Here is a 14,266-nt window from a genome sequence, read left to right on the forward strand (position 1 = left end):
CTGCCTTGCCACACTTCATTCAATGCAAGGCTTTCACAACCTGTTCTCTTTCCACCAAACCACTTTCCACAAGTCTCTTGCTTTCATACCTTCCTGAGCAAAACACACAATATCTGCCATCATATCAAACACATTGAACAATCATTCTAAATACTTACTCCATCTCCTCTTCACCTCATTTCTGCCAGTTCTTACTTTCCATTTGCCTCATTCAACAATGTCCCCATCCATTCTTTTGTTTCTCTCATACTAATAACCTCCTTCCAAAATATTTCCTCATTCTCCCTGAAGTTTGCTGATACTGACCCCAACTCTCATTTGCAGCACTACAGTTCAACAGTTACAGAGACTTTTGCCTGGGCCATCACCTTGGGCCACAAAGAGGGAATGGGGATCAGAGATATAGACAGATAGACAGATGGATAGACCTACACCTTCCTCTTTACCTTCTCCCACTTCCTCTTTTATACCTCCAAATAACTTACATGCATATCCCACAAATAATGTCCAAACACCTCTTTTCTATTTCACTAACAACCTAACTTCCCAAAAATAATGTCCAAACATCTCTTTTCTATTTCACTAACAACCTAACTTCATGATCTTACCACTCACCACTCTTTCTTGCTTGTCCAGATCCTACCTTCTGCATGCCATACTTCTTTTGTAAATATACGCAGTGCTTCCCCAAGTACCTTCCTTTACTCACTCTCTTCCCTTGCTTCATTCACTCTCATCTTTTGCCATTATGCACTCAATCTTTCTGCATTCATCTTCACATAAGCCTCTTTTATCAAGATCACTCACTTTCACCATCCTTCTTCCACCTGCTACATTTTCTCTTATCCTAAAGCCTCTACAAACCTGTACCACATAATGATCATGTATCCCACCAGCTACCTCTCTCAGCACATTCCTGTCAAGGGTCTCTTCTTTGCATTCCTATCAAACAGTAATGCCCACTTTCCATCACATTTACTCATCAAAGTATATTTATGAATGTCCCTTTTATTAAACCAGGCATTCTCAATTACCAATCTTTCTTCAGCACAGAACTCTGCAAGCGGTTCGCTATTTTCATTCACAACAGGTATCCCAAGCCCCCTCTATGTTATCCACTATCTTATTCAAATCACTATGCTTGATCCTTTGCATCAAAATTGCTGACACATTCACTCCTTACCTCCTGAAACATTCAACTCCCTTCCCTAGTCTTCTTGATTCCAGGTGCATAAGCTCTAATAATTACCCACCTCTTGTAATCCACTTTCATCATTATCCACATCAGTCTAGGGTTCACTCTTTCAGACATTCTCACAAATCCTCCTTTAGCAGAAGTGTTACCCCTACACAAGCCCTAACCCTTACAAAAGCTTCTGACTTTACCTCACAACATTTCCACACCATTCTCCTCCCAATCCCCTTTAATTTTTTTCATTCAGAGCTAGAATATCGAGGTTCCTCTCCTCATATATACTTAAAGGAGGATGAGCACTCCTCACATGTTCCTCATTCTGTTCCATCTTTTAGAAATCAAAATACAGGAGGGAAGGATTTCAGTCCCCAGCTCCCTCCCCCTTTAGTCACTGCATGAAAAGAAGGGAAGTAATATTTCTCCTCTATCCTCAAGAATAATAATAATATATTTCCTTTCCTTTCCTTATACTTGTTTACCATTTCATTTGTTAGCTAGGTAGCATCATTAGATGAAGAATGATCTCATCTCTTTCCATCTGCTCTTTAGCTGTCATGTATAATGCACCAAATACAGATCCCTCAACCAGTAAATAAAACATCATACTTAAGAAGCCTACCTGGTGGGTGCTATATCCCGTCGACGATCTGCATCTTCTGAGTCACCTGCAAAGTCAAACTGAATACAGTGCTCTGCACTGTTAACTGTTAAAATGTTACTCATGCCAAAATGAGAAAAAAATGCCAATGCTACATTACCTCATGAAGCAATTGGTCTTAAATTTCCACCTTCCCTTTAAAATGAACTTGATTTTATTGAACAGTAGCATAATTGGCCCCTCCATCAAGTGTTTTGTGACAACAGATTGCATACTTTTAATGACATTGTTGAGCTAAAAGTCGTCTAGTGTCAGACAAATAATCATGAATATGCCAATAATTTGACATTGATAACATCATCAGAAGTCAAGGTAATCTTATTAAGGTAGGTACATGTTTCATGTTAATATTTTCAAAAGTAAAATAGTTATGATCCAGAAAGGCAAAGAACATGAAACTTATAATCATATAATTTTGACCTTGAAAACTGGGATAAGAGTGATCTCACTGCATGAAAAGCAGGGAAGTAATAGTACACCTTCACAGGGCAATATACATGTTAAGTCTCATGTAGATATCTATTGTTGTAACTGAATTAAGCAAATTTCATTATTGTTATTATCATTATTATTACTATTAGTATCACTATGACCATTATTGTTTATTATCATTATCATTATTATACCATCTCTAGACCCTTCTCATGGGGCTCCTGCACTTCTCAGGCTGCAATTCATGCAGAAACTGGGAAAAGATGAACTCCTTTGAAGCCTGAAGGTCCTTAACAAGACTGTGCTCCTCTTTATCCAGTGATGATGTAAAGTCTCAATGACAGTGACTTCTCACGTGGTACAAGGTGACGAAGTTCAGCAATATCAGCTAATTCTATTACACTCATGACTATTTTACCTTAAGGACCAGTTACAGTAACCTCATTATGGTATATGATACTTACATTCCCCAGTCCATGTTGACATCTCCCCTATAAAAAAGTTATGGTTGGAAAAGCTGAATTTCAAAAAAATAATAATCATTTGACATTAAGCTTGAAGCAAAGTCACTAACCTCATTATGATATACAACAAGCCTTCTAATGACAATGCATGCACATATACTTTATGTACTATTCTCATTGAAATATCTGAATATGTTCACTGTTTATGTATTTTACCAAAATAAACTGAACCAATCACCATGAGATAGTATGAGTTACTGCTGTAACAGTCTAATCCCATTAAAGCAAACACTTGAACTGATCTTTCAACTGAAGGTCACAGTGATGTGAAAATAATATGACATACCTTCTCATGACAACACACACACAATCCATATCTTATGCTGACATCTTTAATAGCAAAAAGTTATGGGCCAGATAGGCTCATACTACAAAAATGGCAAGTCATGTAACCTTGACTTTGAAATCCAAGGATCTGTACTGTGACCTTAGATTTGGTACTCATGTTCTAAGTTTGATGTTATTTTAGACAGCAACAAAAAATTATGGCCTGGACATGACAGTGCCATAGAAAAGAAACTTATAATAAAACAATATGCAGTACAATATCTCCCTCTGTTATGGGGAGACGTAATCTTTATAGGATATCCTCAAAATGGTTCTAGCTTTGGCAATCAAACACATCTTACACAACATACACATTTTTTATCAGCAAAGACTGCAGACTCATTAAAGAGGGATATTTGATGAACATGGAGTGGCCTACAGGAGAAACACTTTGACCTGTTGGTTAATGCTGGAGGTAGGTCCTTGCCCACATGGTAGCAGGCTAGTGCTTACAAAGAATCATCCAAATACAGTTTCTCCTCCAGCCGCTCTGGATTCATCAGTAAAGACTGAAGATTCAGTAAAAAAAAAAAAAAAAAAAAGACATGTTTAACAATCATGAAGTGGCTTATGTTAGAGAAATACGTTTTGATCTAATGGTTAATGACTGAACCTGGGTGGAGTGTGTAGCGCCAGGTAAGGAGGTCCTCGCCAGCAGGGGAGTGTGCTGGTGCTCGCACAGGATCATCCATATCCAGTTCCTCCTCCAGCCATTCTGGGTCCTCCTGCCAATCAGTGACTGAATGATAGGAGAGAGATATCATAAGGGGGAATAAATGTCACAAAGGATTGTGATCAGTGGTAGGGAATACTGATGTCATATGAGAACAGTGACACATTTCTGTGACATGTGAAAACTGTTATCATGAGGAGGCAATGACAATATGAAGAAATAGTGTCATTATGACAGTCAATATCATGAAGAGACAGATATAATCGTAAGGATGACAATAAGAAAGGCTGTGATATCATGGTGTTGATGCTGTTCTGAGCACTGATATTATGATCAGTGTACATAGCACCAATTCATGCATTACAATGTCTAAAGGGACATCATTTTATGATCTTCAGTTAACACCATTTGTAACATGATCTGTAAGCTCCTTGAGAAATGCAGTCCTTAGTGACACCCACCTCCATGTCCAACACAGGGTCAGGGGAAGGTGGGGGAGAGAGTGGGGGATCACGTCGGATTTGCTCAACAATGTACTCCAGTTGTCGCAGTTGTTCTGTGCTCCCACCCTGTGCAAAGAGGATAAACCTGGTTGTGTAGTTAAACACTACTGGCATAAGCAATGCATATGCATTACTGCAAATCAATACTTCAGCATGCTTATCTCATGGTCATGACAAGTGGCATGTGATTCACTAAGAGACAGATGCTTTGATTAAAATATATCACACAATTTCCACATGATATCTGGGTACAGTACTTGTGCAAGGCGCTCTAATGTAGAGTCTAGCCCTATGTCAAAGGCATCCTGACGGAGGCTGGGGTGTGACAGCAGGCTATACAGTGCTCCTGTAACATAAGGCACCACCTGGAAGACATCAAACCACTTGTACACACTATATGAAACATAAATTTGGTATCACATGTACAAGAAAATTTTTTTCAAGAATTAGCCTCACTTGGTCTAACCATGTGATGCAAAGTCAAACCTTTTACCACATTCTATTATCTTTGTTGATGACTTACATGACTGGGCACTGAGGTGAGGAGATGTGTAAGGGCAGGGAGGAGAGAGGGCCCAAGAGGGTGGCAACGGGCACGGCCAGCAGAACGCAGTGTTAGGTTCATAAGAAGGGCAGCAGCATATTCCTGAGTGTACGGTGTTAGAGAGTGGGCATCACTCAATGTGTCTACCAGCCATTCCACTGCCCCACCCTCAATCAACGCTGCCTGCACAACACCCCTGCAACACATCACTGCTGAAAATCCTACTCTGGGAACAATCAGGGTATTTCTGATGTAATTAATATACAGATACCAGTATTTAAGGCACATTTTAGGGATTACAAACAATATGATTTGCAAGTCAATGAAGACGTGTTAAATTTCTATTGGTTTTGTTCAAACAAAATCATTGTAAAGACTGTATAAAAAAATAACCCTATCTATCTATTATCATTAACTCTATTCTCATTTACAAGGGGGGGATTATTGTATGCATACATTTCTGTTCTGCATCTTTCATGGGAATTAATTTTGTAAAACAGTAACACTTTAGTCTTAAGGGTAGACTTGCTACCATGTTAGTTTCCAATTCATTTTACTGCCTCTGAATACTTAAACAAGGTTAGTCTGATTGTATATAAACTAATTTCTTCAGATCATAAGTTGCATTTCCTTGCAACTGCCATACATGTGTGAAAATTCAAATGAATTTTACCTTCCATCACAAATGAAAGGAATATTCAGTGAATCTAATTTACTTATGATCCTCTTTATAATGGTTCTGTAAGTGTACATTTTAATAAGAGACTGATCTGACCAAATATCCACTTTTTTTTTTTTTTTCAAGATAATGTGCAAGGAAACATTTCAGTGACTGAAACACAATGACGGAACTACTAATGTGCCTTATATACAGGGAACCATGCACTGCACCTAAAAGATAAGGATAATGAGCTATCCATGAGCAATGTACATATCATCTCTGATGAACTAATGTATATCAAAAGCAGGAAATAAGCTGTAGGGGAATTTCCCTGAAAAGTAGTACAAGAAATAAATGATAACAAGAAGGCAGATGTCTGCATGTATAGAAAAAAGAGAGCACTGTATTTGTGACAAGCAGTAAACTAAAATTTGGACTATCCGTACTATAGCACAAAAAAAAAGATGGTGAATGAGAGATATGAGGCAAAAGAATAGCAACAAGCAGACAACTGTAAGTATGATTCTTTTTAAAAATGAAAGTAAATATTGTAAATAATAAATAGCTGGGAAAGCATCAACAGAAAATTCTTGTAATAAATTTTCCTAGGTTTCAGAGATTCCTAGAGAGGGAGTGGGATACAGATAGTAAACCAATACCAATCCACATAGAAGTTCTTCAGTTTAAATTCTTTGGGACTAAAGTGTTCAGATTTCATATTTTCAGAGACCAATTCCAGAGTCATGGAACTCATATCTACTCAAATATGTCCACCTCTTATCAGGATGAGTATCATTCTTGTATCTTTCAAATATCATAATCTACCAACAGAGTTACCTGATAGACAGCTTCTGGAGTGCTGCTAGGGCCATGTCAGTAGTGGCCAAATCTGGATGCTCTGCTCTGAGGGCCCCCAGTAGGACACTGCAAACTTCCTCTCTGTCCACAGAAACCCAGATTGCCATACACCCAAACGCACACATGAAAAAAAATACTTTTAATGCTTAGCATTTTGAAATTACAGTAAGTAAAATAAAGATATCTACTTTCCCTTAAGGAAATCTTTTGTTGCTGATGATCACTAACTGATCAACTAGGCAAGTGAGATTATACTATCTGTTTACTTACCATTCTCTCAAAGGTTCATTTTACCATTAGTCATGTGAAATCTGTCATGTTTTATTTCCACTATTTTGTGGTCTATAAGGATAAAGCAGCCTTTTAATTCATTACCAATGAGCTGCATATCAAAAACTGAGATATTAGTGACTCTCCTTCAGGTTTACATTAATACAATATCACAAAACATTATAAATAGTACTTAAACAAAATCAGCCAAAGGGAGAGTACTGCATATTCATGAAATTTTTTGTTAGTGTGGTGGAACTGAAAATAGAGTACTTGGATCAATCACTGGCTGGCACCCAAAACCACTTAGCACCTACACAATGAAAAAAAGACCATCCCAATGCAATCCAATTTTAACATAAATGGCTCTCAATCATATGCAACGGCTAACATCTCCATGACTAATCATCGAACAAGTTAAATTAAAAAGCCTTCCCCTGCTGCACACTTCAATAACCTTCAACAACCTTTTTTCACAAATTCCCCACCTAACAAACATACACTGACAAAACAAATACAATGAAATTACCCACTAAGCACTAAACAACTACCCTCTCAAGTAAGTCCTAAATATAGCCTCACTAAGCATACACCCACCTGAAACAAAACTCATCACACAAAAAAAGTGACACTTTCCTAGCAAAACTTTAAACATTACCTATCCCTAAGTTATTTTCAACACCAATTCATGCTCAAAATGCAACCACTAGAATGAAGACACCAAACACTTACTGCTTATTTGCCTTGCACTCTCCTGACATAGACACACACATCACTACACTTTATGACTTCTAGCCCCACAGTGGATGTTGTTGGCTTCTTGAGTGCAGCAGGAATTTAATTAAGACCAAAGGGATCCTTGGGACAGGAAGTAAGAGAGTTCAGCAAGGAACAGTTCCTTCTCCAACCTTCTTCAATCCCTACTAACACTTCTAGCAAACAACATGGCCCCTTCATTTGCAGTTGACTTAACAATCACATCACGACACCCTGATGCCACAGTTGCAACAATTAGCATGCAATAATACATTAAACAAACAATACCTCACCAAGAACAGAATGTCTCCATCTCCACAACAGCTTTCAATCATTCATTTCAATCACTCATTTAACTCTATACAGACACAATTCCAGCTCACATCCTCCTATCACATTGAACATACAATCACTCCAATCAAACAAAACAAGAATTCAAAGATTCACACATGAAACATACATGACATTCACTTCCCACACTAATAACATCAACATAAAAGTAACAAAGAAATTAAATACCCTCAGATACTAACGGGCACTAGACTGGACTAAAACAATAATCCCTAAACATCCTACACAAATAATTCATCTGCCTCACTATAACCTATGCCTCACCTACCTGATCTTTCACCCTCTCAAAAGCAAATATAACAAAGCTGCAAACCACACAAAATAGTGCACTAAAGACAATCACTGGCTGCCTAGCTACCATAAACACACAACACCTTCACAATGAAACAAAGATCCCCCCAATACGGCCCCACTTCAACATGTTCAAAACTCAACTCCATGGAACAGCACAAGGCCCCTCCCATCGAAACTATAAGTATCCACCAACCCTCAAGTATAAACAGAAAGCTTACCTCCAAAAAATATAACCCTGATAAAAGACATACACTGAAATAACCAGACAAGCACTAAACAACCGACCAACAACTCAGGCTTAAACACCAGCCCACCAGGTTATACACCTATCATTAACTATACTCCCCAAACATGAGTCACACAATCCCACTTACCCTCTGGACATCATCCATCACTACAACACTACAAGCACCATTTCAACATATCCCAAGGTACTCCATGCCCATGGCATAAAAGTGATAAAGACATCAAGAATCTAATACTTAATTGTCTGGCACTCTCTTTACATGGATGCACACACATCACAATTCTTTATGACCTGTGGTCCCAACCAGGAGATGAATATCTAGCTTCTTGAGTGCTGCAGGAGCCTCAAAAGAATATATAGGGCTCCTGGGGAAGGAAGGTGTGCATGTGTGGTTTTGATGCATTACATGCGAGAGTTCATGTGTTGATGTGAGCAGATATGGTTCTTCATCTCTTTCCCAGTGCTACCCCTCTGATGCGGGAGACGGCAATCAAGTGTGGGGTAGAAGACAATCTACATGACATCTTTTTTCTGTCATGCATTTGTGCTGTATCCTGTGGGGTGGGTTGACGTCGGGAATGGATGATGGCGAGCAAGTATGAACATATATATGTTTGAAGGAATAGTGGTTCCAACAATGTTGTATGGTTGCGAGGCGTGGGCTATGGATAGAGTTGTGCGCAGGAGGGTGGATGTGCTGGAAATGAGATGTTTGAGGACAATATGTGGTGTGAGGTGGTTTGATCGAGTAAGTAATGTAAGGGTATGAGAAATAAGAAGAGCTTGGTTGAGAGAGCAGAAGAGAGGTGTTTTCAAATGGTTTTGGGCACATGGAAAGAATGAGTGAGGAAAGATTGACCAAGAGGATATATGTGTCGGAGGTGGGGGGAACGAGGAGAAGTGGGAGACCAAATTGGAAGTGGAAAGATGGAGTGAAAAAGATTTTGAGTGATCGGGGCCTGAACATGCAGGAGGGTGAAAGGCGGGCAAGGAATAGAGTGAATTGGATCGATGTGGTATACTGGGGTCGACGTGCTGTCAATGGATTGAATCAGGGCATGTGAAGCGTCTGGCGTAAACCATGGAAAGTTCTGTGGGGCCTGGATGTGGAAAGGGAGCTGTGGTTTCGGTGCATTATTGCATGACAGCTAGAGACTGAGTGTGAACGAATGGGGCCTTTGTTGTCTTTTCCTAGCGCTACCTCGCACACATGAGGGGGGGGGGGAGGGGGATGGTATTCCATGTGTGGCGAGGTGGTGATGGGAATGAATAAAGGCAGACAGTGTGAATTGTGTGCATGTGTATATATGTATATGTCTGTGTGTGTATATATATGTGTACATTGAGATGTATGGGTATGTATATTTGCATGTGGGGACGTCTATGTATATACATGTGTATGGGGGTGGGTTGGGCCATTTCTTTTGTCTGTTTCCTTGCGCTACCTCGCAAACACCGGAAACAGCAACAGAGCAAAAAAAAAAAAAAAAAAAAAAAAAAAAAAAAAAAAAAAATTATACTTTGTCGCTGTCTCCCGCGTTTGCGAGGTAGCGCAAGGAAACAGACGAAAGAAATGGCCCAACCCCCCCCCTACACATGTATATACATACGTCCACACACACAAATATACATACCTACACAGCTTTCCATGGTTTACCCCAGATGCATCACATGCCTTGATTCAATCCACTGACAGCACGTCAACCCCGGTATACCACATCGCTCCAATTCACTCTATTCCTTGCCCTCCTTTCACCCCCCTGCATGTTCAGGCCCCAATCACACAAAATCTTTTTCACTCCATCTTTCCACCTCCAATTTGGTCTCCCTCTTCTCCGACACATATATCCTCTTGGTCAATCTTTCCTCACTCATCCTCTCCATGTCCCCAAACCACTTCAAAACACCCTCTTCTGCTCTCTCAACCACGCTCTTTTTATTTCCACACATCTCTCTTACCCTTACGTTACTCACTCGATCAAACCACCTCACACCACACATTGTCCTCAAACATCTCATTTCCAGCACATCCATCCTCCTGCGCACAACTCTATCCATAGCCCACGCCTCGCAACCATATAACATTGTTGGAACCACTATTCCTTCAAACATACCCATTTTTGCTTTCCGAGATAATGTTCTCGACTTCCACACATTCTTCAAGGCCCCCAGAATTTTCGCCCCCTTCCCCACCCTATGATCCACTTCCGCTTCCATGGTTCCATCCGCTGCCAGATCCACTCCCAGATATCTAAAACACTTCACTTCCTCCAGTTTTTCTCCATTCAAACTCACCTCCCAATTGACTTGACCCTCAACCCTACTGTACCTAATAACCTTGCTCTTATTCACATTTACTCTTAACTTTCTTCTTCCACACACTTTACCAAACTCAGTCACCAGCTTCTGCAGTTTCTCACATGACTCAGCCACCAGCGCTGCATCATCAGCGAACAACAACTGACTCACTTCCCAAGCTCTCTCATCCCCAACAGACCTCATACTTGCCCCTCTTTCCAAAACTCTTGCATTTACCTCCCTAACAACCCCATCCATAAACAAATTAAACAACCATGGAGACATCACACACCCCTGCCGCAAACCTACATTCACCGAGAACCAATCACTTTCCTCTCTTCCTACACGTACACATGCCTTACATCCTCGATAAAAACTTTTCACTGCTTCTAACAACTTCCTCCCACACCATATATTCTTAATACCTTCCACAGAGCATCTCTATCAACTCTATCATATGCCTTCTCCAGATCCATAAATGCTACATACAAATCCATTTGCTTTTCTAAGTATTTCTCATATACATTCTTCAAAGCAAACACCTGATCCACACATCCTCTACCACTTCTGAAACCACACTGCTCTTACCCAATCTGATGCTCTGTACATGCCTTCACCCTCTCAATCAATACCCTCCCATATAATTTACCAGGAATACTCAACAAACTTATACCTCTGTAATTTGAGCACTCACTCTTATCCCCTTTGCCTTTGTACAATGGCACTATGCAAGCATTCCGCCAATCCTCAGGCACCTCACCATGAATCATACATACATTAAATAACCTTACCAACCAGTCAACAATACAGTCACCCCCTTTTTTAATAGATTCCACTGCAATACCATCCATACCTACTGCCTTGCCGGCTTTCATCTTCTGCAAAGCTTTTACTACATCTTCTGTTTATCAAATCATTTTCCCTAACCCTCTCACCTTGCACACCACCTCGACCAAAACACCCTATATCTCCCACTCTATCATCAAACACATTTAACAAACCTTCAAAATACTCACTCCATTTCCTTCTCACATCACCACTACTTGTTATCACCTCCCCATTAGCCAACTTCACTGAAGTTCCCATTTGCTCCCTTGTCTTACGCACTTTATTTACCTCCTTCCAAAACATCTTTTTATTCTCCCTAAAATTTAATGATACTCTCTCACCCCAACTCTCATTTGCCCTCTTTTTCACCTCTTGCACCTTTCTCTTGACCTCCTGCCTCTTTCTTTTATACATCTCCCACTCATTTGCATTTTTTCCCTGCAAAAATCGTCCAAATGCCTCTCTCTTCTATTTCACTAATAATCTTACTTCTTCATCCCACCACTCACTACCCTTTCTAATCAAACCACCTCCCACGCTTCTCATGCCACTAGCATCTTTTGCGCAAGCCATCACTGCTTCCCTAAATACATCCTATTCCTCCCCCACTCTCCTCACCTCCTTTTTTTTCACCTTTTTCCATTTTGTACTTAGTCTCTCCTGGTACTTCCTCACACAAGTCTCCTTCCCAAGCTCACTTACTCTCACCACCATCTTCACCCCAACATTCTCTCTTCTTTTCTGAAAACCCATACAAATCTTCACCTTCGCCTCCACAAGATAATGATCAGACATCCCTCCAGTTGCACCTCTCAGCACATTAACATCCAAAAGTCTCTCTTTTGCGCACCTATCAATTAACACGTAATCCAATAATGCTCTCTAGCCATCTCTCCTACTTACATATGTATACTTATGTATATCTCGCTTTTTTGGCCATCTCTCCTACTTACATACATATACCTATGTATATCTCGCTTTTTAAACCAGGTATTCCCAATCACCAGTCCTTTTTCAGCACTTAAATCTACAAGCTCTTCACCATTTCCATTTACAACCCTGAACACCCCATGTAAACCAATTATTCCCTCAACTGCCACATTACTCACCTTTGCATTCAAATCACCCATCACTATAACCTGGTCTTGTGCATCAAAACCACTAACACACTCATTCAGCTGCTCCCAAAACACTTGCCTCTCATGATCTTTCTTCTCTTGCCCAGGTACATATGCACCAATGATCACCCATCTCTCTCCATCAACTTTCAGTTTTACCCATATTAATCTAGAATTTACTTTCTTACATTCTATCACATACTCTCACAACTCCTGTTTCAGGAGTAGTGCTACTCCTTCCCTTGCTCTTGTCCTCTCACTAACCCCTGACTTTACTCCCAAGACATTCCCAAACCACTCTTCCCCTTTACCATTGAGCTTCGTTTCACTCATAGCCAAAACATCCAGGTTCCTTTCCTCAAACATACTACCTATCTCTCCTTTTTTTCACATCTTGGTTACATCCACACACATTTAGACACCCCAATCTGAGTGTATATTAGCAGGAAACAGCAGAAGAGGGTCTGTTGAAATGGTTTAGACATATGGAGAGAATGAGTGAGGAAATGGTGACAAAGAGGATGCAGCCAGCAGTAAGATGTGTAATGTGCCAGCATACCACATGATCCTGCTTTAGTAACAGTGTAGCTGCTACAGGAAGCACAAATGCTTTGATGTGCACCCTACTTATGCCCTGGATTTTTTTTTTATTTTCTCTTTTCATACCTCTACCATCTTCTATGTTTGAAAATGCTCATCATACAAGTCACAAAATAGCTTCTATGGTTGCCCTTTACAAGGGAAATACGCCAATTCAGGAAATTCCTAATATTGCTTGTGACAGCTTAAGATCAGTACAACAATGGGTGAAGAAATTTAATGACTGCAGCAGTACTACTACACTGACCCATGTGAAACACCCTGGGAAGGTGAGAAAAAACTCTCCATGCACTCTTAATGTTTTTAAACGTCAAGTGGATGCAGATCCATGCTTGGGTGCAAAAGAATTAAAAGAAAAAAAATCCTAGACTGTTCACTCATATCTCAATAAGGACAGTGAACTGCTTACACAAGGTAAGGAGGATAACCCACCTGGCGAGGTAACTTCTACCGGCAGTAAAGGCAGTGAGGGAGTTGATGAGTCTCGCAGCAGCCTGTGCCATGAGCTGTGGCTGTGGACTAGCAAGAGCACCTGACAGACGACTCCATGATCTGCATGACCCGCGGAGTCCTAGTACATCACCCCGTACATATGCTGTCACCACTGCCTGTCGTACACTGCCTGTTGTCACTCGCGTCACACGCTGCCAAACAAGATACCTATGTCATTCCATTCTTTGTGCCACCCACTTGGAGATTATCTATATAACACTACATGGTTCTGCCTCAAAACTTAAACTAACTTTACCCTCTGTATTTTCTAGCTTTATTGATACTAACTATGCATATCCAACATGAACTAAATTATACACATGGAAATACCTGTCTTATGTTAGACTTCCTTATGTAGGGTTGTGGGATGATTAACTTACAAAATCAAATTTTTACTTATGTAGTGCAGAACTATAATGTGACAATGTGAAATCATCTTGCCACCTGCCATATGTTTTTAAAGTTGAAAAACCTTTTCTTTCTAGGGTACTGCTCTGTGGGTAGGAAATATATCTTTTGGATATAAGCTACCTAGGACCCTGTCCAACTTTATATTCAGTGAGAAGATAACAGCTTCTGCTTTACGGTCAGTGATTGACTCATGTCTGCAACCACTGTTTGTCTCATCTGGGTTCAT

The 14,266-nt window shown here is 40.1% G+C and overlaps 1 protein-coding gene across 6 annotated transcripts in view; it reads right to left on the reverse strand.

The window, feature by feature from the left end:
• Positions 1-14,266, reverse strand: part of LOC139754601 (lisH domain-containing protein ARMC9-like) — a 164,696-nt gene that overhangs the window by 88,937 nt on the left and 61,493 nt on the right. For all 6 annotated transcript variants that reach the window (XM_071672025.1, XM_071672028.1, XM_071672026.1 and 3 more), the window contains 7 exons: positions 13,570-13,781; positions 6,355-6,456; positions 4,836-5,052; positions 4,570-4,677; positions 4,271-4,378; positions 3,750-3,861; positions 1,815-1,860 (listed from right to left, as the gene is read on the reverse strand). In XM_071672025.1, the coding sequence (XP_071528126.1) occupies positions 1,815-1,860; positions 3,750-3,861; positions 4,271-4,378; positions 4,570-4,677; positions 4,836-5,052; positions 6,355-6,456; positions 13,570-13,781 (905 nt within the window). The remainder of the gene's footprint in view (positions 1-1,814; positions 1,861-3,749; positions 3,862-4,270; positions 4,379-4,569; positions 4,678-4,835; positions 5,053-6,354; positions 6,457-13,569; positions 13,782-14,266) is intronic.

Source organism: Panulirus ornatus, chromosome 17 (genome assembly GCF_036320965.1).
Source record: "Panulirus ornatus isolate Po-2019 chromosome 17, ASM3632096v1, whole genome shotgun sequence".
In the NCBI taxonomy this organism is placed as follows: Eukaryota; Metazoa; Arthropoda; class Malacostraca; order Decapoda; family Palinuridae; genus Panulirus; species Panulirus ornatus.